The following is a 26,049-nucleotide window of genomic DNA, read 5'->3' as shown; positions in this document are numbered from 1 at the left end:
AGGCCGTCATGGAAGCCAAGAACTCCTGAGCTGCCGCTGACGTCTCACCCACTGATGGCAGGTTGAAATCCCCCAAGACCATAAGTCTGGGGGTTCCAACCGCCACCCCGGCTATCACGTCAGCCAGCTCAGGCAGGGCTGCTGATACATAGCAGGGAGCCAGGTATATAATCAGCAAGCCCACTTGTACCCCTAGCCCAGAGAGACCAGTTTCCTCCTGAGAAAAACAAATCAAAAATCTCTGCTCCCTTACCAAAGAAATACATCAAGATAACCTAAACTGAGAGTTCAAAACATGTATGCCAGTCCGTAAGTCCCATCATCCCTGATAAATCTGCTGACTGAGTGACATGAGTTGAGTTCTTCTGGAGGACCCCAGATTGTTGAGAAAAAGCCAAAAGGGATATTGTGCTTGTGCCTTGAATGCTCAGTGATAGATCATGTTATCATCCTGCAATAGTAGTAAAAACAACAATAATAGCATGCCAATAAACCGTTCAGATTGTCAGTAGTTTACAACAAAAGTAAACGCCAGGTGACATTCTCTAGTAGAGGGAACCCACCACAAACCTCTTCTGTTGGACCTGATGAGATGGGTAGATGTCACTGGGGAAACAACACAACCCAAAAGGGCTTTATAGGTTACCCCCAGAATCTTGAACTGGACACAGAAGCAAATTAAATTGGTAACCTATGCAGCTCATGGAGCAGGGATGTAACATGCACACATCTAAGTGCAGGCATGACTGCCCGTGCCGCTACATTTTGCACCAATGGGAGCTTCTGAATACTCTTCAAGGGCAGCTCCTATTAGATCAATGCAGTCTGGATTGATGTGCTCTAGGCTTGTCACCATATTCTTCTAGCCTCTGCATGAAGATATTTCATCAATTGAGCTAAAAGTCTTGCCTCAGTCCTCGCTCACTAGAAAAGAAAAGCAGTTTATGTTTATCTGTAGCTGTTCCAGTTGAAAAGTAGTGTTTTCCCTCTTCAGAGAAAAGAAGACCTGCAGACCTGGTTCTGCTGGTTGGGCTGGGGACCAAAAGAGCGAGTTCCACACCAGAAATGGCTGCTGGATTGATGGCAGATTCCACCTCCCCCCACCCGCACCCCCCTTGCTCTCTGTTTTCCATCCATCCATCTTTTTGGTTATCATATTGATGTATTCTCGTTGTCTTCCTTTTTTATTGTTTATTTTATGGTTCTATTATTTTATCTCTGTTCTGTTTGCATTCCTTTCACTTTCTTTCTTTTTACTATTGTTAGCCACCTAGAGCAACCTCACAGCAAGATGGGCGAAAAATATATTTAACAAATAAATATATAAAAAATAAATAAAAGTCTTACTAGGGACACAATCAAAGATGCTTCAGTGACAATGCCGGTGATAATGTATTCAGGGAGCTGGGATTTTGAAAGAACAGTAAACCCGTCTAAAAAAATAATAAAAAGAAAACAAGACATTGTAGGCTTACAAGTTTGTCAAGTGGAATAACTGACCAGAGAAATCGCTAGAATTGCAACATCTTGGCTGGTAAACAGAGGAATGCTGTTCCCAGCCAACCTTGCTCTCTTGAGCACTTGCTCTAATCAATTAGCAAACACTCTAAAATTCGTCCCCTCCCTGATTAAAATCCATTACTGTAGGGGGTGCCTCCCCACTCCAGCATTTTTGGTTCCAAAGGGGAAAAGAAGAACCAATTTACATTTAAATGTAAAACACACAAACACTAGTACATCGTGTCATATTGATGTGATTTGCCATTATGTTATCTCATCCTTAGTTCCTCTCCCCACATTTTTTTTTAAAAAACAACAGCTTGCATTTCTTTGCCATACAGCCTTTCCTCATCCCACCCAATAATCCTTCCCACTACACCTCTCAGCAGTTCCCTCCTGCCTGTCAACCTGTTTGGGCTATTTATAAACTCAGATGTAATGCTGTACAAGAATGGGGCTACTCCAGAATTCATGGAAGAGCACTGTTCCAGAATAGTGCTAAACACAAGCCCCCAAAGGAACCTAATAAGCTCCCTTGGGAAGCACATTCGTAAAACCCTTGCACAAAGTTCACTTTCTTACAACCCCAATCCCACATCAAAGACAGCAGTTGGTTGATGTTTCTGCTGCCTGCTGGTGATACTTGTGGGAAGGCAAACAAAACCAGAGGATTTCACTACAGGGACACAACCATTTCCCGACTTGTTACCGAGTAGGGTTCAGTAGGGTTCAATAATAATAATAATAATAATAATAATAATAATAATAATAATAATAATAATAATAATAATAATAATAATAATAATAATAATAATAATAATAATAATAATAATAATAATAATAAAGTTGGAAAGTCATCAAGTCCAACCTCCTGCTCAGGCAGGTAACCCTATACCATTTCGGACAAATGGCTGTCCAGTTTCTTCTTAAAAACTTCCAGTGTTGGAGCATTCACCGCTTCTGGAGGCAGATTGTTCCACTGGTTAATTGTTCTAACTGCCAGGACGTTTCTCCTTAGTTCTAGGTTGCTTCTCTCCTTGATTAGTTTCCATCTGTTGCTTCTTGTCCTGCCCTCAGGCGCTTTGGAGAATAGCTTGACTCGCTCTTCTTTGTGGCAGCCCCTGAAATATTGGAACACTGCTATCATGTCCCCCCTCGTCCTTCTCTTCATTAAACTAGACATACCCAATTCCAGCAACCGTTCCTTATATGGTTTAGCCTCCAGTCCCCTAATGTTGCTCTTCTCTGTACTCTTTCTAGAGTCTCAACATCTTTTTTACATTGTGGTGATCAAAACTGGATGCAGTATTCCAAGTGTGGTCTTACCAAGGCATTATAAAGTGGAATTAACACTTCATGTGATCTTGATTCTATTTTAACACTCTACTCAAAGACCAGATCCATGTTTTCCCCCCCTTTTCTTTTTTTTCCTGGCACTTAACTACCTTGCCCATGAAGATAGAAATTAGCACACCAGCAACTAAATGATAAACATTAATTGGAATAAGAAAGGTATGGCCTATATGGATTATGTTCTCCCATGATGACCAAAAAGAGAAGTAAACGCAGGAACATTTAGCAGAAAGGGTAGTTTGATTTCAAGATAATTGTGGTTAATGGCGTTAGCATTTTACCAAGTTCTCAGTGGATCTGGAGGTAGGAGGCAAAAAAGGCTGTAATTGAATTTGTTCCATTAGTGGCCATCCAGCCTTGAATGTGTGGTATCTGATACTTCATGGAGATTTTGTTCCCTCTTATGATGCTCAAAAATTCTTCCAGTGCAAACTGGGTAGCATCAACTACATTTGCTCGCAAGTTCTGCAAGATGTCTCATAGTTGAGACACAGGGTTTCTGTCTTTCTTTTTTAAAAAAATCTAGACAGGCAGAGTGAAATCCAGCAGTGAGAATGAAGCATTTGAATTAGGAGTTTGGTATAAATATTTCATAGAAGAAATAATTGGCAATTGGAAATACTTTGCCAGAGGAAGTGGCGGAATCAGAATTAGGCATCTCATATTCCATTAAAAAAACATATCTTAAATGCTTATACATTATCAGCACATTGCACCCTCTTGCCTATGAGAAATCAGACTAATTATCAGAGGGGTTCTATAATCTGCAATTTGGTTATGTTACACTTTCCATTCGTAAGTGCATGTTCTTAGTTAGAAGTAAGTTTAATTAAAACCAGGGGAGCCTACTCTTCAGTACCTGAGTTCAAGAGATAATTTTATCAATGCTGACAATCTGCATGTGCTTGTTCTTGTAGAAATCAATGCTGAGTTTTTAATTAAATTCAATGAATTGTGGTAACAAACTAAATTCTTTCTGTACACTAGAGGGCAGTGCACATCAAGAAGTAAAATGAATGTCTGGAATGGCCTGATTAGGTTAACAAAAGAGTAATTTTAACATCCTTTAATGGCCAGTTCTAACGGATAGTCTAGCAGTCTAAAGGTTTGTACAATCAATTTACTTATCTTACAACAAAGCTAGATTTCGTACAGGCTTGTTTGGTGGCTGAATTGCAAACCAGAATGAATCTAGCTCACCCGTGAATAAACTTGTTAGTTTCCTGAAGTTAGACAAGATTGGGCTTACAGCAGTCAATTCACAGGTGTCTAAAACATCTTAGCAGATAAAAATTTAAGACAAAAAGCATTTCATCATTATTAATGCTGTATGAAGGGTTGGGAGATACAACACCTTAATGAAACCTAGGCTATGTTTCATCAAAATGGCATCTCTAGATCAGTTGAAGTTAAAGTTCATATGTCTTAAAGTTGCCAAGGTTGAGAAACACTGCCCGGTTGGCTACAATTAAAATAGGTCCAAATAAGCCATAATGGGAGTTAGTCAGCAGAGGATGCCATTGAGAGACTGCTAATTGAGAACAGCCAATCAAAGATGCCAATCAAAACCAAGAAGAGTCAGAAGCTACAGATCTAGTTTGTCTAAGGAACCATTTCATGAAGGCTGCTGATAATAATTAATCAATTTGCCATGTTATATTTTCTTATAATGCAGCAGGTGCGAACTTTCAAATGCAGCTGAACTAAAGTGCTCAACAGACTAGCCTCAGGCAAGAGGGAGGTGTGGATTCTAGGCCCTGTAATTCAGCAACATTGGGAACAGGACAGAAGTTGTACCTTCCATTAGTCGTAGAAGAGTTACTGCAGGGGTCTTCAAACTTGTCAACTTTAAGACTTGTGGACTTCAACTCCCAGAATTCCTCAGCCAGCCAGGGCTGAGTTATTGTATTGAAAGATCTCTTTTCCACAGGTGGGTGTTCCTGCATGAGAAGGCCTACCAGATAAGGGACACCTCCATTGAATCCTCTGTTGTGACAAAAGTGAAGGGGTTTGGCAATTACAGTAACCGGATTATGGATACAGCAGATTATGTCACACCTCCACAGGTAAGGCTGTCCAGGAAGGAAAGGATAGCAAAGAGACTCACAAGATTGTTTTTGCTGCAAAAAATGAGCAAGGCTATGCTTGGAGAATGTTCACCAGCCCCTTCAAACAGCAGTCTTGGATATCTTCTCAGCTGAGCCATGCAACTTTAGTATAGGCCACAGGCAGCCTTAGCCCCATTTGGGGATCCATAGAACTCCCTCAGGAACATGCCACCAAATATCAGCTGCAGGATGATTTTCCTGTGGGAAACAAAGGGAAATCAGCATGCAAAGCCTCTGATCAGTTTAACACATCTATAAAAATAAAATCCCACCTCCCACACAAACGCACACATGCTGCCAAAATGGGAGAAAACCAAGTGAAAATTCTTCCCTGCCCCGTCTGTTAATTTTATTACATTACTTCATTATTTCCATGGCTATTAAAAACAATAATAAAAGTTCTTCCTTGATGCAGGAATGTGATCTGCCCTTGAAATATGGAGCAAAAAGCACAGCAATTTCAGTGAGATAGAACGATAGATATACCCTGTGTGTGTGTGTGTATCCACCCAATTCGCAACACACTGAGACAATAGAAAGAACTACAACTTGCAAACCACAATTTCCAATGTCTGAGTTCATACATTGAGTTAAGCCCAAATTAAACAAGCTACATTATAGCTTAGTGTGGCGTGTAAGCATCATGAGATTGTTTGCTTAGTGAGAGATTAGGCAGATTGACATCCTTCAAAACTAGTTGTTTCAAATAAGTCTAAAAGCACATGATAAAACACATCGTATTCCACCACCATAACTCCACCATCAAGACATAGCCCATTAGGTGGCTACTGATGACCCAGGATTTGGTTCCTCTGCTTCACTCAGTTGGGTAACTTCTACTTTTTATTTGCCCAATGTGGGGAGATGTGTTGGGAGTTAAAGTTTTCTGCGATAGGAAATTCCATAACCAACTGCTAATAACAGTAGCCAACTGGTTTCATACACTGTCTATTAAGCAGTGGTGGCGTAGTAGTTAGAATGCAGTACTGCAGGCTATCTCACTGCTCACTCTAGGAATTCGATTCTTGAGCAGCTCAAGGTTGACTCAGGCTTCCATCCTTCTGAGGTCAATAAAATGAGGACCCAGATTGTTGGGGGCAATATGCTGACTCTGTAAACTGCTTAGAGAGGGCTGTATATACTGTGAAGCAGTATATAAGTCTAAGTGCTATTGCTATTGCTATTAAGCCATGAGAAAGACAGAAGAAAGGAGAGATGAGCTTAAAAGCAGATGGCGTTAAAATGAATGGGTCCCTCATTTGGGCCAAGGGCAATCAGCTAACCAAACTGGCTTCAGTCTGGTGTGCAGTGGATCACAAGTTATGCCCCATAAATACCTTGAGTGATTTTTGCAGAGTATACAGCAACCAAAAGAGGAAGCCCAACACAGTGATGGTGTCTAACACTTCAATGCCCTTAAAAAAACCTCTGCAATATTCTAGAACAAAGCTATTGCAGGGGTAGCAAGTTCCATAATAAAGCATGATGACATCAAAATGATAAACACATAATAACATCATTCCACAAATCTCACATGTACTTATTAATATCATGACATCTAATCTGGGTATTTCATTCATAGCATTAGCAAGATAATATTGCAAATGCATGGCTTTTCATTTGTTTCTCTCCCTCTACAGCACGGATGTCAAACTCGCCATGTCACGTGACATGTTGTGACATGTCATGACTCTTTTTGCATTGCTAGCAATGGGATGGGTGTGGCTTCGGTATGATGAAACCGGCCCACGGGCTGGCAGTTTGACACCCCTGCTCTACAGTTACCATATTTAGGAGCATTATGTGAGAATTTCAAGGGAGGGATCTATGACTGCTGCTTGACAACTATCACAATGTTTTGCTTATACTATCATTACAACAAAGAACCAAAACACATTCTATAGGCTGCACCCATCAACCATCAAAATAAGGGAAAATGAAATACAGTACCAAGCAAATTATCATTTTTGGTATTCGTGATGTGAATGGCATGCTTATACTGTAAAGCCAGAAATGGCCCCTCTGCATTTACTTAGGAAGTTAGGGAATTACTAGGGAATAAATATCCTAATAAGGAATGTGGAATGCCAATTTACTAACAAAGTTCTTATATTGAGCTGACTCATAATGTGATCTCTCTATGCTCGGTTATCTCTTGAGACTTCTAAACCATGTTTTATGGCTTAGCATGCTGTTGCAACCTAATTACAGTTTATTGAATTAACCATAGGTAAACAAACAATTTTGTACATTGCACAAAGCTAGTCCCTGTTCAAAAGAAAAGGGGTGGGTGAGTGGGTTGGGGAGAGAACAAGAATAGAGAATGCCTAACAAATTTTTCATGCTGCATGGAGTTGCAAATCCCACTTGTTTTTCTAAAAGTTAGAGAACATGTCTTCATTTATTCATTTTGATTGCCGAAAACCGCAAAAGGGGAACATACTCACAAAGAACCCTGACAGTCTTCCTTAACTACAAAGAGGGAAAGATATATTCAAGAATCATGGCATAATTAGAATGACTGCTAACTGAAAACACGAGCAAACTCTCAATTTATTATTTTTCCAGTCCAATCCCGAATCACATCTATAGTAATGAATTCGGAGGCTGGTTCCATATAACCACTGGCATCCTCCTTTTCCCAGGGTTGTCTGCAGGGAAAAGGGACATGTCTGAAAAGTCAAGGTGTCTTTTACATTTCTTGCACATAAAAATGGATGGGGTCTCAACTGTGTGATTGTAATCACCATCTTGCCTTTTCTTAATCCTTCCCTTCCCCTCTGCACTGCATCCCCAACTATAAGCAGGATTGTCTCTTCCCTGCTTGGAGCTTGGTCTGATCTTCTCCTTTTTGAGCTAATCAGTCCTCCCACAAGTTGACCAATCCAGGAATGCTATCTAGTATCTAACTGGCACACAAACCCTTCCTTGTTCTTCTTTTAACACCTTTCCTGCAGATTTGGGGGAAGGAGCTGATATTGTACTTCATCTCTGAAATCGCAGAAATTTGTGTTAATTCAGCTACTATACGTGAAACCAATGTAAAATCTCTTAGTATTAAGAAAGACACTGTTCCATGGACAATGTTTATGCATTTAGACAATAGAATAAGGAGAAAATGGCAAATGAAGTAGCAGCTGAACGTAAATGCAAAACCAAATGAATAATTTAAGAGGCTGAAAATAAAATAATTGGTAATTTTTGTTAAGCGCAAAGTCAAAAATGACCCAGTGAGCAATTCTGGGTGTCTTCTTTCCTGAAAGGTAGACCAATCACCACTTCCTAATTACCTGGGAAGAAATCCCATGTAATTCAGCAGGATAGGCATAGGATTGGCTAGTAATCAACTACAAAGATTATCTGACAGCTAAAGTTTTCCAAAGTTTTCCTAAACAGTGGTATTAAAAATGGATTCCTCTAATTAAAGCTATCCATTGATAGCCATAATCCAGCATTCTGACTCGTAGATGTCCTGACGGCAGCTGTTTCTCCATCTCCTTCCTTTGGCCAGTTCATTATTGGAAACTATAATCAGTCTCAACTTCTGGAGCATGTGAAATACATGTTAGGAAATCTGCAATTTTTCTTTGTGCACACTTGTAGGTTGTGAAACATTTTACAGGCGTGCAATAATGGAATGCAAAGCTGCCTGTTGCAATGTGGAAATGACACAAGCAAAGCTAGGAACGCCCTGTATCTTGGAAGTGGTCCTGCTTATGCTTCAGTGTTGAAAAATATTGGGGGGATGATATGGACATTTCTGGAGTCCTAAAAATCACAGAATTGGGAGGGGTCATGTAGGCCATTGAGTCCAAGCCCTCTCTTCAGTTCAAGAATCCAAACTTCAGAATCTCAGAGAAATGCTTTCTCAAACCATATCTTTGTTTGAGAACATCCAGTAAGGGAGAGCTCATACCTCAATTGATAATCCTGTTCATTGTTGAACTTTTTATTGTTAGTACATTTTGCTTTTGTTTTCAAAATTCTAATCTAATCCTAAATCTTAAAGTTGTACGGCTAGGGGCCTATTATGATCATCCCCAAGCAGAAAAAAGTCATCGGGAGTTGATTTGCCTTCTCTATGCTCTTACATTCAAGATATTTGACATCACATTTTCCCCCCTTCTGCCTACATCTCTTGGATCCGTCCACCTGCCAGGGGACATCAGTCTTTGTCATCATTACCAAACTCATTGTGACGGAGAACCAGGTCCAAGGCTTCTGCCCTGAGGTATGTTAGTAAACCAAGAGGGCAGGAAGTGAGATAAACTGGAGATTGGGGGCTAGGGGTGGTAGCTGTCTTCTGCTTTGCACAGACTTTGAGCTGCTTTCTAATAGTACAGTGGTTCTCAACCTGTGGGTTGGGACCCCATTTGGGGTCGATCGACCATTTCACGGGGGTCGCCAAGCAAGGCTGTCCGCCATTTTTTTTGTCCGCCATTTTTTTTGTCTGCCATTTTTTTCCCCCTTTTCCGGCGGGTGCCTTACCTCCCTTGGGCTGGGCCAGCTGGTGGTCGGCCTGCTCCGTCTCTGCCGCTTGCCAGCTACGCCTCGGTTGGCGCAGGGGGCAGAACCACGCATGTGCGGCGCTTCCGTGCAGGGAAAGTCCTCAACTTACGACCGGTTAGGTAGTCCTCGACTTACGACCGGTTTAGTCCTCGACTTACGACCGGTTTAGTCCTCGACTTACGACCAGTTTAGTCCTCGACTTACGATCGGTTGGGGTTGCGGCATTAAAAAGGTTGAGAACCACTGTAATAGTAGGTAGGAGACTCAAAACTTTAGTGTTTTGCTTCATGCTGCCAAGGAATTGTTTATAGAAAGCTGCAGAGGGCCATGACTTGAGTGAAGCTGGATTATAGCAAGCTGCTTTTGTTTTTAATAAGGCAGCAGCTCTTTGGCATTCCATATTGAGGTCTCTAATAGCCATACCTGAAGAAGTGAAAGTCTCACCTGGGAACAATTTGCATGCACTGGATGTGTTTCCCACTGAGCTACAATTAAGTGGTGGGCTTTTGACTTTCAAAATAGTGGGCTACTCCCTTCCAGCTTCATAATATATACATAATAATTGTGGAGGGGGGGTGACCTGGAAGTGGACCAGTAATTTCTGCTTCTCATGCTTTCTGCCCTTCGCTTTGTCTTCCTCTTTTAGAATAATCATCATTACCAGTGTACCTCAGATAGTGAGTGCAAGAAGCCTGTCTCCATCACCGGAGGTGGTAAGCCAGATATCTCACACAGAGGGGGGGAAATGCTCATCATAAACTATCTGTTAATTCCCAGTATGATTATGGAGGGGCTTAAGGAGACTAAGAAACTTGTTCAACATGTGGGAAGACTGTGTGCCTGACTATTGCTAGAATGACACAAACATTTTCTGATACAAACTGGATGGTAACAAAAGTGAATGCAAAAATTGCAGGAAGACTGGTTTAAATGTTCCTGGGAAAGGGTTTGGCAGAATTCTGACTGAAAGAGGACAAGAGGTGACAGTAAAAGCTGGGAAGATCAGTGCAGCTTTACGCTAGGCGAAGGGTATGCAGACCAGATTTTTGCACTTTAGCAAATTAGTAAGAAATCTAAAAATGTGAGAAAGTTTATTGTGTATTCATTCGTTTAGAGAAAGCACAATAGGCTTGAATTATGGAATTGTTTTGCATAAATATACAGATGGAGGTTGGCTGCTAAGTGTGATAAGCACAGTATATTAGGGAAGAAAGTATGCATGACAATAAATGCTTAGCAAATGGTACACTACAAAGGTGGGAGCATGACAATGATGTATTTATGAGTGAACGTGCAGGGAATCCTTGTGATAGTAGAAGGAAGTTGTTGGGATGTGAATATGCATGTACTGTACTTTTGTATGCAGACAATACCATCTTACTGTCTGAGAACCCAAATGATTTGCAGTGAATGTTAGGTGGCCTGTATAATGCAATGAGAAGCATGCATCTGAAAATTAATGTACTGTATTGAAGATCAAGAAGGTTATGTTTCACAGGGAAAAATATTATTACTTATTTATTTAGTGTATAGCATCTACAGGGGTCATGCAATCATTGATATACACATTTAGTTTTAAATGAAATTTAAATAAATTTAGTTTAAATAAACCCCTGCTATGGTTCTTTGTTCTGGGTAATATTCTGTCTAACAGAGCAGCTAAAAATCTATACACACGGTGATCAAATTGGATATTGCATCCTTCATGGTCAAAAAATACAGAGGCTGCAATTAGACTACAGGAAAAATTAAATGGCTATTCATACATAAAAGGCAAAAAGACTTGAACAAATAAATAAATTTGTGATCCTCAGCAGAATGTTTACTAAAGAGATTGAAATGAATGGAGAAAATTTAAGAAATTCAAATAGCAGTAGAAAGATAGTAGATGGCATCAGTGGTGGGATTCAAATATGTGAACAACTGGTTCTCTGTGTGGATGCCGCTTCCAGAAGTCCATTCTGGGTCTGGGCAACAAAAAATTAGCTACCGGTTCTGCCGAACTGGTGTGAACTGGCTGAATCCCACCACTGGATGGCATGTAATCTGTTAGCAAGAAACAAATATTTGTTGAAAGAATAAAAAATAGGTATCTATAATATTGTCGTATGGAAGTATGAAGCAGAAACATAAAAGTAAGTTGAATCTAGTAGGAATGTAGTACTTACATATGATCATCCTAGGGTAAATCAAGAAGAAATGGAGTCAAGAATGAATGGGTGCAGAATAAATATGTATCAAATATAAAAGTTAGTGGCCAGTATTAAAAAAGAAGCACTTGGTGGTAGTTTAATCCTATAGAAAGAATAAGTGAGTATTGAATCACAAAAGATATAACAGTGAATGGGTAGAGGGAGAGAGAAAAAAACGTGAAAATTTTAGTTGACTGGAACTAATCAAATCCTCAAAGTGAGAGAGAGAAGTTGAAAAAAGAAAATAATAATGTACGGGCATAGAACAAGCAAGGATGGTTTGGAAGGATACAAAACTATAGAGAAATATAGAGAATGTAAATCAAATTAACTATACTTTTTCTTTTTTTTATTATCACGTGTCTTTAATTTACTTGGCTTCCTATTTCTTACAACTTTTCTCTGCTTTATATAATATTGATGAGTATGTTGTATCGGTATATTGTGCTAAGAGACTAAAGATAACAGAGCTGTAAGAGCACTGGAACATAAAGAACACTGAAATAGAATCAAGATAATGTCAATTTGATACTTTTCGGCCAGCAAATGAAAATGGTGCATCTGACCCATTGGGATTTGTAGGGGTATCCAGGGACTTTAAGAGGGTCTGTTGCCCATTCTCTGATCCCTCTAGGGCAGTGATGGCAAACCTTTTAGAGACTGAGTGCCCCAAAACCGCCCCTGCTCCACCTCCCTGCTCCACCCCCGCTCTGCCCCCCCATCCCCCACCCTGCCTGCCCACAGGACCACTCACCGCCTCCAGGGCCTGTCGCAGATCACCCAGGCAGCCCAGCAGCGCTATGGCAGCCACACCCTCTGCCCGCGTCCTGCAGCATCAACTGCATGATGGGCTGTGAGGGCAGAGTCTTGTCTACGCTGCCTGGCTGCCATGTCCTTGGCTGCGCTGCTCCATGTGGGCCACGCTCGAGGGCGACTCTCCTTCAGGGGGGGCTGCTGGAGAGGAAGGGGTCATGGGGGGAGGCAAGGCTGGAGCAACGGCACGTGTGCCCACAGAGAGGGCTCCGAGTGCCGCCTCTGGCACCCATGCCATAGGTTCGCCACCATTGCTCTAGGGGCTGCAGACTACTATTCTCTCTATGCATCCCGAAGGTACCTCATCCACAAAAGGCTACTGTACAGAATTCCCTTCCAATCCAATTCTATTTCTGGTTCAAATTGTCCCCTCCATTTTCTACCTCTCTGGCACAAATTATTTTCTAAAACTTGGATGATGCTATCCTTATATTGGGGAGACGTTTTATCTCTTGAAAGATAAATCTGATAGAAATATAAATTAAACTGTGCAGAAAAAATATGGCTTCTAGGTACCACTATTGATGAGTATATGAATATATGAGAGCCATGGTGCATCAGTGGTTAGAATGCAGTATTGTAAGCTAACTCTGCTCACTGCCAGGAGTTCGATCCTGATCGGCTCAAGATTAACTCAGCCTTCCATCCTTCCGAGGTCAGTAAAATGAGGACCCAGATTGTTGGGGTCAATATGCTGACTCTGTAACGTTCCCAGAGTGTGTGCTAGCACTATGAAGTGGTATATAAGTCTAAGTGCTATTGCTATTGCTATATTATGGGCCTTTTGCTGGGGTACATTTTCTAGAAAAAAAGGGGTATAAAAGTATTTTCTGCCTCATTCTACTGATGAGACAGACGGAAGCAGAATTGCCCCCAGACAAGCTGTCAAGATGAATCCCAAGCGATGGGGTGAATTAGGCATCTAGTTATTGAAATGACTTTCATTTTTTCCCCCTTCTGCAGGAATATTAACAGGTCGATGTGTCAGTTTCAATGCTACTTTTCGGACCTGTCAGATCCAGGGCTGGTGCCCAGCAGAAATGGACAACGTGGATGTGTAAGCACTCACCTATAGCAGCCTATGTTATTTCACAGAAAGGGAACATAGGCCATACTGTAGTTGGGAACATAGTCCCAGAATGTAAAACTAGTTGACTGGAAATCTAGAGTTCCTTCTGGGAGGGTTGACTTATATGTTTTTATTAGCTTTTTTTTTAATGGGACTTGGGTGATAATGGCCTGTGCACATGGAAAGCTATGGATTCAACATCAGCCTCACTATCACTAAGGGAATTTTCTTGGTGTGTGACCTGGACAAATTGTGGAATGCAATAGCTAGTTGTAATAATTATATGGAATTGCCATGTGTGATTACTTTATGGGCAAAAATGATGATTTTGCTTGAAGATTTTTTTTTTAAATTTTGAAGGGTCAACTAACTGTGTTGAGTTTCATGTAGGTCGTAATACAGACTACAGATCCTCATTCAATGCACCAGTTTTTCTTCTTAAGAGAACTAACGGTTGGATATTTAGAGTAGGAATCAAGTTCAGTATTGCCAAAGATCCTCCGTCCTATTTTGCTGTTGGCTTTGTATGCCTATCTACTGTCCCTTTTACTTGTCAATAAGGACCATGGACCTCTACAATGACATCTCTGTATGCTCCTCACAAATGATTAATGCTAAGTTAGAAGAAGACAAGACAACAGAAGTTCAGAAAGTGGGGAAATTCAAAGATCCGAAATGAGAACCTTGGTAAAGGGGGGGATTCCCTCCCCAACAGGAGTATTAACCCTTGCTTTCAAAGAGAAATTAAGATTTTCCTGTTTATAATTTCTCCAGTTTGATATAGATTTCCAGAGGACAATTTTTTTCTTTAATTCACTCCTGATTTCAATCTGATTTCAACCAGTATTTTTCTCTCTGCAGACCTGTAATGCTAGAAGCTGAAAACTTCACTCTCTTCATTAAGAATAGTATTCGCTTTCCACTGTTCAATTTTGAAAAGTGAGTAAGGTAACACACTAACCCAGACCAAAACTACTCCTTGGAATTTACTTCTCAGTAAATAATAGCTGGACTTGGACTGAGAATTACTTCTCTAATGCAAAGATTTTGCCTGACCAATACCACCTGATCTTGTGAATTTCAGGAAGTCCCTTGGAAAAGTAGCATGGATAGAGACTGACTTCCACAAGTCCACCTGGACCATCAAATCAGTACATAACATACATTGACATATCTAATCAGTTGCTGGATAATGGGCATGTGTTTACGTTTACACCTGTTTATGTGTCTGTTTGTAAAGAGCAGCCACAAATTCACTCTGATGTGGAATCAGTCTTTCTTGCCCTGCTTCTCCTCAAATGGGGTGGCCTACTCTTCCAATAATTCCCACCAACATGTTACTTATGAAGTGGGTTGAGTGAACAAGAAAACCGTTTATGTATCCTGCTAGCAAATTTCGGGTAACTGCTGGTAGTTTTTAATAGCTAGAGCTCTCAACCTTTGTATTATCTCTAATTGAGGCTAAGGAGGTGGCTTTGAAAAATCCCATAACTTAAAATGCATTTTGCCAAGTTCAGAATTGTCATTCTCTACTCTGTCCTCTGACCACAACCACCCCTTTGCTTCCTTTACAGGGGAAACCTGCTACCCAACATCACAACAAAAGATATCCAGAAATGCCACTTCCACCCTTTAAAGCAACCCTTCTGTCCAATCCTGCGCCTTGGGGACATTGTAAAATTTGCAGGCCAAAACTTTACCTCATTGGCAAGGACGGTGAGAATGCCAGTTGCACAGTGATCATACTGGAATAGCAACCAACATTTGGGTTTGCCTGGAAATTTGTTTTCAAATCCCCTGTTAGCCATAGAGATTGCTCAGGGTTGTTGAAAAGTCATTGTCAGACGGAAATTACAGGGTGGCTGAAATTCTAAAATGCTGATCTCTAATCTCTATGGTAATTTAGAAGTATAAATGTAATTATCAGTGAGATAAATAGTGAAATAGGAGAGCCATTGGCCAAAATGAGGCCAAGAGAATAGCATGGCAACTAGAGACTGCAGACAAAACAGGATTGCCTGGAAAGCAATAGATAACTTTTTTGATACAGAAGTGTATGTTGCATTAATTGGTGTGGAATAATTACCCCTCATTCTTAACCAGTTATTAATAAGCAGAACCCCACATCTTAGAGGTATGCAGAAGAAATGTACCTTTTTCTATTTGCCAGTGACCTTGATTGTTTGATCGAACAGTCAGTGGATTAGGTGATTAATGAGTAGAAGCAGCGCTGATTTCTTTCTTTGGCTTAATTGCTAGGGTCTCCCTGAGATTTCTCCTAAAGCTGTGCTTTTCTACACAGGGTGGGATAATAGGAATCAAGATTGGATGGGTGTGTGATCTGGATCATTCTTGGGAGCACTGCATTCCCAGTTACTCTTTCAGTCGGCTTGACAGCATCTCCGAAAAGAGCAAAGTTTCAAGCGGATACAATTTCAGGCAAGTCCTGTAGAAAAGCAGTACACAGAAATCCCCTTTTGCAGTATTGATTAACTAAGATTTCTCTCTGCAATTGTACTAGCTTTTGATTTACAAATATACAATCCTTCAGATTCCATCTGCTGAAAAGCTTTTCTTCTGTGTAGACACCTCAGAGACATTTCTTACAAGGAGGCCATTTTTTATTTTGGTTTTCATCACAGGCAAAGCATAAAATAAGTTGCATAACATACCGGTACAAGCTCTCGTTTTTCTATCCAGATGCAGAGAATGTATGGGAAGGTGGGTTATTCAAGCCTGGACCATTTGCTTTTCCCATTCAGTCTTGGGATACTTCCAATGGCGGGGGGGGAAAACCCTTGTAGGTGATCAGGGAATTTTTTCCAGCCTGAAGGTCCAAAGTGTCTCTGTTAAGCAGACTATTCCTGGGCTTAGGGACTAATGGATTGATTTAGTGTACTTTGGGCCTGAGCACTTTTCATTAGCTCCTTTCTGATACACTAGTGGTTTTCTTGCAGCACACTAAATTCGCCCTATTGTCACAGAGTGAACATGACAGGAAGCTCCATCTTTCCTCCCAGGCTATTATGCTAAACTAGATACGTGTACCTTCCCAAACCATAGCCACTTGTAAAACTTCTTCATTGCCATTCTGTTGCATGGCAAATGTGCCCAAGTAATTATGTTTGCTCTCAGAGTACTTAGGCCAGGTCTTTGTGTATATTTGTGTTTGTACATACATACGTATACACCCACCCCTTTTTCCTTGTCCACAGATATGCTAAATATTACAAGCAGGAGAACGGCACAGAATTCCGCACACTGATGAAGGCATATGGCATTCGCTTTGATGTTCTTGTATATGGAAATGTAAGTGAGGCAAGGCAGACCTGCACATCTTGGAGCTCAGGGCAGCTGAAGTGTAGAGGGAGAGGAATTCAAATATAAAAGAGGGAATTAGGAAGTATCTGGAGGAGGAAGAAGTCCTGGTTCTTTTGCTTTTGGAAAGGTGTTGGTTCTTGAGTGCCCTAGACTGCAAATCATTATAAAATGTATAAAAAATGTTGTAGGGCCACCCTCACTGGGCCTGCCTCCTTCATCATCCACATTAGTAGCTTCTGACCTCTTCCTCTTCCTCTTCCTCTCCTCCTCCTCCTCCTCCTCCTCCTCCTCCAATGGAGGAAGAGTGTGAGAGCAAAGCCTCCTTAATGTTCTTAAGCTCTAGAGCTGTGCAATCTTTAAAGGAACACTTCAGCTGGATCAAAGTCCAAGTGAAACCTCCCATCAAAATCACAAAGGTGCTGTTCAAAAAGCAACTGGACGTTCTTGATTTTTTTCCCCCTTGAAAATGTTTTGCTTGTCATCCAAGTAGCCTCTTCAAAACTGAAGAAGCTTCTTGTATGAGAAGCTAAATGTTTTCAAGGAAAAAAAACCCAAGAAAGTCCAGTTGCCTTTTGAATAGCACCTTTGGGACAACCATGACCTGGATAACTGAGAATCTCTATAGACATTCTCCCATCAAAGGTTTTCCACAAAACACTATGTTCGCTTTTAAACCATGGAATATGGCAGAGCTTATTTTCACAGGTGACATTTCCATTGTAGAACCTACTAAGAAAGTTCATCCTCCCTACATCTAACAGGTGGAGTGAGCATCTCCTTCTGCATGGGCATTTTGCTTCATCAAACTAAGTGATGCACCTTAGCAAGGCAAAATACCTCAGTGAGATAAATCAAATTAATATACATAAGTTTCATCGTTAAGAATTTTGTTTGGGCAATCAAGATTCTTGATTGACATTTTCAACTGCAGAATTCACCTTCAAGTGGGGCGTGCAGGGCTAGGGATCTCATCTACAATCTCCCAAAATCGTGGATGGCCTGATCCAATCTTCAGAGGAAGATTTGAAGAATTTGATTTACACAAAAGGTTTAGAGTTTAGGTCTAGACCAGGGGTAGGCAACCTTGGCTCTTTTATGACTCGTGGACTTCAACTCCCAGAATTCCTGAGCCAGCTGGCTCAGGAATTCTGGGAGTTGAAGTCCACGAGTCATAAAAGAGCCAAGGTTGCCTACCCCTGGTCTAGACCTAAAGTCCTATAGAAATTAATAGGCCATAACTTATATTTACCAGCTCCACTGCTTTCGTAAGAAATACATGCAGCTGAATTAGTGTGAATCCAAACTTACGGTACTTTCTGAAAACAGTCGTCTGTGTTGCTGTAACTCTGTTCCAGGAAAGAATCATGATTTCATCCTTGCAGAAAGGGCTCTATTGCAATTGTGGTAAACAGTTTCATGACAAAAACGAGCCATCCAGGCTAATAGCCCAAATCATTGTCATGCTAAAGAAAAATTACCAGGGGGTTTCTGAAGCAAAGGAAAAAGAAAGAGAAAACTGATTTATTTGCAGATAGTCAGACATTGGACTTGTTTGCATTTTGAAATATAACAGCACTGGATGTTTTATCTACCTTACAAGCACCAGGACCATGTCACTTGCCTGTGGGAGGTATCATTTTGCAATAGGACTCACTGATAATCTTTGTAAGAAGGTAGGCCAGTGGTGGCGAACCTATGGCACGCGTGCCAGAGGCAGCACTCATAACCCTCTCTGTGGGCACGTGCGCTGTCACCCCAGCCCTACCATCCCCTCATCAGCAGCCCCCCCGGAGGAAACTTACCCCTGGGTGTAGAGCAGTGCAACCAAGCACATGGCAGCTGGGCAGCAGGGACAAGACTCCGCCCTCGCGCCCCATCGCACGCAAATGATGCTATGGGGCGCGGATGGAGGGCGTGTCCACCATGGCGCTGCAGGGCCACCTGAGTGATCTGCAGCTGGCCGTGGAGATGGTGGGTGGCCCGGCAAGTGAGGCGGGGTGGAGCGGGCGGGGCGGGGCGGAGCAACGGGGGAAAGAGGCAGGGCAGTTTTGGGGCACTCGGTCTCTAAAAGGTTCGCCATCACTGAGATAGGCTTTCCAGTCTTCCAATCTGAACTGCAGGTTCAGAAGGAAGTCAACTGTTCCCTCCCCCCCACACACAATGATTCTGCTATGTACAAAGGATAGATTATTGAGAAGTAATAGGAAATGAGCACCCACAGAGTGAAAATAGCCCTCTGGAATACAGGTAGTCCTCAGCTTATGATCACAATTAGGGCCAAAATTTTCATTGCTAAGCAAGGTGATTGTTAAATGAGTCCTTGCCGATTTCATGACATTTCCTGCTATGATTGTTCAGGGAATCACACGGTTGTTAAGCAAATCCATCTTACCCCCACTGACTTTGCTCGTCAGAAGCTACCTGGGAAGGTTGCAATAGCAGTCACATTACAACCATCGATGCTGCAACCATGGTAAATATATGCCGCTTGCCAAGTACCCCAATTTTCATCATGTAAGTGTGGGGATGCTGGGACAGTCATAACTGCAAGGATCAGTCGTAGATCACTTTTTTTCAGTGCTTTTGTAAGTAAACATTACTAAATGAATGGTTGCAGGTTGAGGCTACAATTTTAAGAGTATGTGAGCCAGGATTGTGGCTGTTTCATGAGAGGATATAAAAGGAAGCAATACATGTAATCCTCAATTTACAGCCGCAACTGAGCCCAAAATTTCCATTGTTAAGTAAGGCAGTTGTTAAGTGAGTTTTGCCCCCATTTTACAACTCTTTTTGCCACAGTTGTTAAGTGAATCACTGCCATTGTGAAATGAATCATGCAGTCATTAAGTGACTCTGCCTTCCCCGATTGGCTTTGCTTGTCAGAAGCCAGCTGGGAAAGTTACGAATGGTGATCACATGACCCCTGGGTACAGTGCAACCGTAATAAATATATGCCAATCACTAAGCATCCCAAATGTTGATCATGTGACCATGGGGATGCTGCAATGGTCATAAGTGTGAAAACTGGTCATGTCAGCATTTTTTAGTGCTGTTATAACTTTGAACAGTCACTAAACAAATGGTTGTAAGCTGAGGACTACCTGTATTCCATGAATGGACAGAAAAGCCATTTCACAAAAGACAGAACAAGAGGCAGCATTTGGCCACAGCTGCTTACTCACACGTACCAACTGCCCTACCCCCCCAATTCCCCCATCCCCCATTCATTTAGGCGAACTTATTTCTGTTTGCTTACTCTGCCTTATCTTCCCTCAGGCTGGAAAATTTAATATCATACCAACACTAATCAACTGTGTGGCTGCTTTCACATCTGTCGGGGTGGTAAGTGTTTTGGTCTAACTCAGCTTTTTATCTCCGTTCTGTTAGCTTTTTTTCTTCCATTGTTTCTTCCATAAGTTTGGCTCACTGTTAAAAGGTGTCTGGTTTTCAAAGCTAAGCTAAGCTGTATCTCCAAGAAAGTTTCCTTAAACCTTAAGAAAACACAACTTTTTGGCATGTTTGGCTACTTGGCATGACTTTACATATTAAGGGTGTACTAAATGCAACAGAGTCATTTGAAAGAAAAGATAGACATGGCACCTTTTCTATAGAAAATTTAGTCATCCAAAGGTAAGCCTTGCCTCCACAGCCTTCCCTCCTTCCAAGGTTAGTAAAATGAGGACCCAGATTGTTGGGGGCAATATGCTGACTCTGTAAACTGCTTAGAGAGGACTGTAAAGCACTGTGAAGCGGTATATCAGTCTAAGTGCTTATTGCTATTTCTGAATTCTTAACTCATTAGAAATAAAAATAATCTCTCTCTGTTTACTCTCTGATTACAAGTAGTCCTCAGCTTACAAACAGTTTACTTAATGACCATTCGAAGTTACAACGGCACTGATTTATGACCAATTTTCACACTTATGATCATTGCAGCATCCCCATGGTCACGTGATTTACATTCGGATGCTTGACACCTGACTCACGTTTATGACAGTTGCAGTGTCCAGGGGTCACGTGATCACATTTCCAATCTTCTGACAAACAAAGTCAATGGGAAAACCAGATTCACTCAACAACCGTGTTACTCATTTAATAACTGCAGTGTTTCACTTAACAAACATGGCAAGAAAAGTCATAAAATGGGGCAAAGCTCACTTAACAACTATTTCACTTAGCAACATAAATTTTGGGTTCAATTGTGGTCGTAAGATGAGGACTACCTGTATCTGCATCCACTGATACCTCGAAGTTAAACATGTGAAATAATATATTAGATGTTAAGAAATACTGTACCAGTGAGATGGGCAGCATCAAAGTTTAATAAATAAATAAATGGGTAGATAAAAATTAACAGCAAATTTTGCAACCAACTTTTAAAAATGGTTTACTGCAGTTCTGATCTTTCTGACAATTTTCTATTCTTCTTAAAATCGAAAAATGAATGCAAAAAATGAATATATATATATATGGTACATCTTTTATCCTGATTGTGCCATAAATTTTGTGTAGGGCATTAAAGAACGTGCTTTGGCAGAACCTTCAATATAATTGGATTTCTTCCCGGGCAGAAAGTATTCTGGCTTCTAGGAAATTTAACATTTTATAATGTGTAAAATTGTATAATATCAGCACGTACCGTATTTTCCGGCGTATAAGATGACTGGGCGTATAAGACGACCCCCAACTTTTCCAGTTAAAATATAGAGTTTGAGCGAGAGAGGGGGGGGGAGAGTAAACTTGATGAGTAATATGCCAAACCACATGTGTAAAGGAATAAAATAGAATACCCATATTTTCCGGCGTATAAGACGACTGGGCGTATAAGACAACCCCCGATTCTTGAGAAGATTTTCAGGGTTTAGAAAGTCGTCTTATACGCCGGAAAATACGGTATGTGTTATCAGTTATGCCTTCCACTATAGCATTTAGCCTAGCCATATCACCTGTTTTCTTCTCACCTCAGGGGACAGTCCTATGTGACATCATTCTCCTCAACTTCCTGAAAGGTGCCGATCAGTATAAGGCCAAGAAATTTGAAGAGGTAAATCTGTGCAAAATATACCATTAGGCTTCCTAGGATCTCTCTGCAAACAAGAGGCAGCATGTGGCACAACATAGTCAGTTCAGATTTGGGGGGAAAAAAACCTTTAAACTGAAATGTGCACTTGGGGCTATTATTATAATTTATTCTGCTATTATAGAAGAAAGCAATTTGGCACATTTCAGAGACTTGGAACTATAATCCTCTTGAAGAACAGCCATTATCCAAGCTCCCACTTGGATTTTTGGCAGCCTCATAAAAAAGTTTCAAGGATATCCAATAAAGGAGCCCAGCCAAGCAACTGAAGACCAAACATGCCGTCTTTATTTATTTAAGAATTTTTTTTTCTGTTCCTGTCTTTCCTTATGCAAGACAGTCTCTTCTCTAGAATTACTCCATGAAGGGGGGAAAAAATCTATTTTCTTTTCCAATTAATTAATTAATTCCTCATCATTACCTACTTTGGCTATTTCCCCTCTCTTCCTGCCAGATTCAGCTTTGATTAGGCATTTATGTATTGTATACGTGCCTGGTTCTTACCATAATGCAGTGGTGTGATTCAGCCGGTTCGCACCACTTCGGCACAACCGGTAGCTAATTTTTTGTTGCCCAGGCCCAAAATGGACTTCCGGAAGTGGCATCCATACAGAGAACCGGTTGTTCACATATTTGAATCCCACCACTGCCATAATGGCTTTCAAAGCATAAGAGCAAGAATAGGAACAAAAATGCTCTTAGAAGTAACAACTAAAACATTTGAACGGTGTACCAGGAATACTGTAAATGTGGACAGGGTGAAAACTACTAGACATTCTCTTTCATATAACAGACATTTAACTCTAATTAAAATTAAATTACAAAGGATCATTACACTTATAGTTGTTCCCCCTGTGTGAAATGATCTTTTCTTTAGTCACACCAGAAATTTCAGTTTGATAGCATCTTCTGAGGGATCAGAGTTGGAGTTTTGCACCGGCTTCTGAGAGTCACTTGTTTGCGATCCATTGTGTTCCACAAAGCAATCTAATTTAAGTAGAACATCTGTTGTTCTATCCTTAATTTTGGGTTTCTATAATAGTGAGGAAAAACAGATCTGGATGCTCTAAAAAAAGTCTGCAAATGTAGAAAACTAAGAGGTGATGAGAGCTTCATGCTTTGAAGCCTAGTACTGCGTCTCATTTTTCTTAATCTAGACTAGGGATCACCGTGTTTGTGATCTAGCAGGCCCTGTTCTGGGCATGCAGCCCCTTAAGGAAGAACCAATTTAACAGAATGCGATTGCTAGTTTCTCCCTGTTGTCTGCGTTTGACTTTGCCCCTGCTTAACTTTATAAAAATATTACTGAAGACTGGTGCTTTTCCATAACAGTTCCTAAGCTTTTAAATTAAACTTTTAATAAAATAAAAAAGTCACACAAGGGAGGAAACAAACAGGGGCTAAGGGAACTTTCAAATTCAGGCAAGCAAAAATGCCTTCAAAATATATTTTATCAGAAAACTTCCCATCAGACACACTTTCAAAAATATTTACTGAATCCTTAATGCTGAATTATTCAATAGCTGAATTCTTATGGAATTAGAAATCAGAGAGAAACAGATTCAAGGGGAAAATTACAGTTTTATACTCATTTATCAGAGAGTTAAGTGCTACTTAAGTAAGCAAATCTCACATCTGATTAGACATGCAGGATTACACTGAATATATTAACAGAACATCTTATTTTTTAAAGGAGTCATGTAGAGGGAAGCTTTCTTTTACTGATGGGTATAGTATAATAAAACTACTTTAAAAAACAAAGAAATATCTTTAAATGGGGCGATTTAGTTAGGTTAAGAAAAAATAGATACATAAAGCATTCCACGTTATTATTATACTTCCTCTAAAGAATTTCAGATGACACAAGAAGTCTGCTTAGTGTATCATAATCTATTTAAAGCAATGCTTCTCCTGCATTTCAAAAACTGCTAAATCATTGAATTTGTTGAGAATTATGTAAAATTATTCTGGCACAAGATAAAGCAAAGAATCTGCATAAGAACTTACGTAAAAATTACACAAAATTACACAAAGGGCCTCCCTTTTCTTAATACGAGATTAGTGTGACCTTCGCTTTTTAAATCAACTTTCCACTTTATTAAATTTCAAAAAATATAAAATACAAAATAAAAAGGGAAAATTTTCCATAGTGGTTAGAGTAGCCCTCCATAACTTGGTCCAACTGTCTTTCAAAATTCAACCTCCTTGATCTGTCCAACTGTCTTTCAAAATTCCCTGCAGCAAACGACAGAATTGAAAAAAAGTAGGAAGAACCTGGGAGAACCAGGTTAAAATCCCTATTTTGCCATATGTGTCATGTGTCTGATTAACGAAACACTTAAAAGGACTTTCAGGCATATTTTTATCCTAAAAGCATTTATTAAGGTTACAGAGATGTCAGTACGGCATGGTGGAAATGCTTAGATCTGAGATTCTTTTCCGTTGCACACCAAAGCTTCCTCCTTTCGTTATATATTCAAGATGGACAGTGTTTAATATTCATATGTTATGTACATGTAGGGGTGTAGGTCCAGGGCTTTTTTTGACAGATTTTTCAGAGTTGCCTTGAACAAAATCCTAGTCTTTTAGATACACTAAGCATTGAAGGGATTTTTTTTCAACTACAAAGGTAAACCTTGGAGGGTAGGCAAGGTGGATTGTATGACGTGTGTGAGTTCTGGCACCTTTTTTTTTTTTTTTTTTTTACAAAAAAAGCACTGTGTAGGTCTACACATATGTTGTATATAGTATGTAGATGTTATATATAGTAAGTTTAGGTGTGTGTCATGTATGTGTTCACTTTGAGAGCGGGCAACTAAATTTCATTTTTGATGTGTGTCGTGCCCACAATAAAAAATTACAATAAAGGTTATCTTACCTTACCTTACCTTACCTTACCTTATCCCTGATCCCAAACCAACTCAAAAGATACTTAGGAAGGACAAAAAAGGCATGGGAAAAGCACATGTGCTATCCTGAGCATTTTGGAGGAAGGATAAGATATTAAGGTCAGATAAGTCCAAAAGTCAGGAATATATGGGGCAAGTATATAGTTCAGGTTAAATAAAGAGGGTACAGATATTCAGATTGGACTAGCATTAACAGGTCTCAATGTCTTTCTTACCAGGTATCAGAAATGGTTCTGCGTCCCGCCATTCCTAGCAGCTCTGTGTATAGAAGTGACCAAACGTTGGGAGGCCGCTGTGAGGAGAAGCAATCAACTGATTCAGGGGCCTACTCAATTGGGCTCTAATAAATAGGAACTTTGAAGCAGATACAAATAAATTATCTGTGCTGATCACTGCATGGACATTGCCTTGCGATATAGCCTTCACCTTGAGTCTTCTTTTTACAAACTGTGGTTCAGGAAATGGCTTATTTTTTTTAACCCTTTTATCAAGTGCTTGTTATTCTTCCCACTTTGACTTTTTCCTCATCTTAACCAAATACCTGTCATGTCTTATAAAGCCAGAAGTCCGTTGCTTCTTCAGACGTCTGGAAAGCAGTGGGAAATACCAAAACCTGTTACTAACCCATTCACTAAAAGAGAGAATGCTCTAAAATCTGAACAAAGTATTAATACAATGTATTAATTGAAGAAATAATAATCCAGAAAAGTTCTAAGCAGAAGCTAATAAAACTAAAACAAATTTTGTCTATCACCAAAAGTGTATAACTTGCACTCCTAAGCAGAAACAATGAGGCAATTGGGGTGAACTGCCATTTGTAATCAGACAACAAATACACACACAGAGAGAGACAGATATATTAGGGGCAAGTGGTCATTTTCAGTTATTTTCAGATGACATATTGCCCTATAGAGGAGGAAAACAAGCTATATGAGGAAGAACAACTTTGAATTTTCCATTGCGTTGCAAACTGTCAGACTCTAGGGAAAAATGGTTAATATTTCTTGTAAATATTCAAACATTTGCCTTTGTTCCCAGGCTCTGTTGTTACAGACTCCCTAATTCCATATAGACTTCCTGTTTGATTTACAAAGATAAAAGCAGAGGAAAGCAGAGTCCTGCATTTAAGTCTCAGATATCCAAAAGGAATACAGAAAGCTGCTTTCTAACTTGTTCAATCATACTGCATACTGAC

General features: G+C 40.3%; 1 protein-coding gene across 1 annotated transcript in view; it reads left to right on the top strand.

Annotated features, from left to right (window-relative positions):
- Positions 1-25,263, top strand: part of P2RX3 (purinergic receptor P2X 3) — a 37,981-nt gene extending 12,718 nt beyond the window's left edge. Inside the window, exons 2-12 of the mRNA XM_015817760.2 lie at positions 4,784-4,919; positions 9,121-9,192; positions 10,117-10,183; positions 13,439-13,532; positions 14,406-14,483; positions 15,119-15,260; positions 15,847-15,983; positions 16,760-16,853; positions 20,142-20,207; positions 21,832-21,909; positions 25,073-25,263. Coding sequence (XP_015673246.2) covers positions 4,784-4,919; positions 9,121-9,192; positions 10,117-10,183; positions 13,439-13,532; positions 14,406-14,483; positions 15,119-15,260; positions 15,847-15,983; positions 16,760-16,853; positions 20,142-20,207; positions 21,832-21,909; positions 25,073-25,198 — 1,090 coding nt within the window. The 3' untranslated portion in view covers positions 25,199-25,263. The remainder of the gene's footprint in view (positions 1-4,783; positions 4,920-9,120; positions 9,193-10,116; positions 10,184-13,438; positions 13,533-14,405; positions 14,484-15,118; positions 15,261-15,846; positions 15,984-16,759; positions 16,854-20,141; positions 20,208-21,831; positions 21,910-25,072) is intronic.
- Positions 25,264-26,049: the final 786 nt, after the last annotated feature.

The sequence above is a fragment of the Protobothrops mucrosquamatus genome, unplaced genomic scaffold (genome assembly GCF_001527695.2).
Source record: "Protobothrops mucrosquamatus isolate PMUCROS unplaced genomic scaffold, P.Mucros_1.0 scaffold635, whole genome shotgun sequence".
Lineage (NCBI taxonomy): Eukaryota > Metazoa > Chordata > Lepidosauria > Squamata > Viperidae > Protobothrops > Protobothrops mucrosquamatus.
This window is presented reverse-complemented; position numbering and strand designations above follow the sequence as displayed.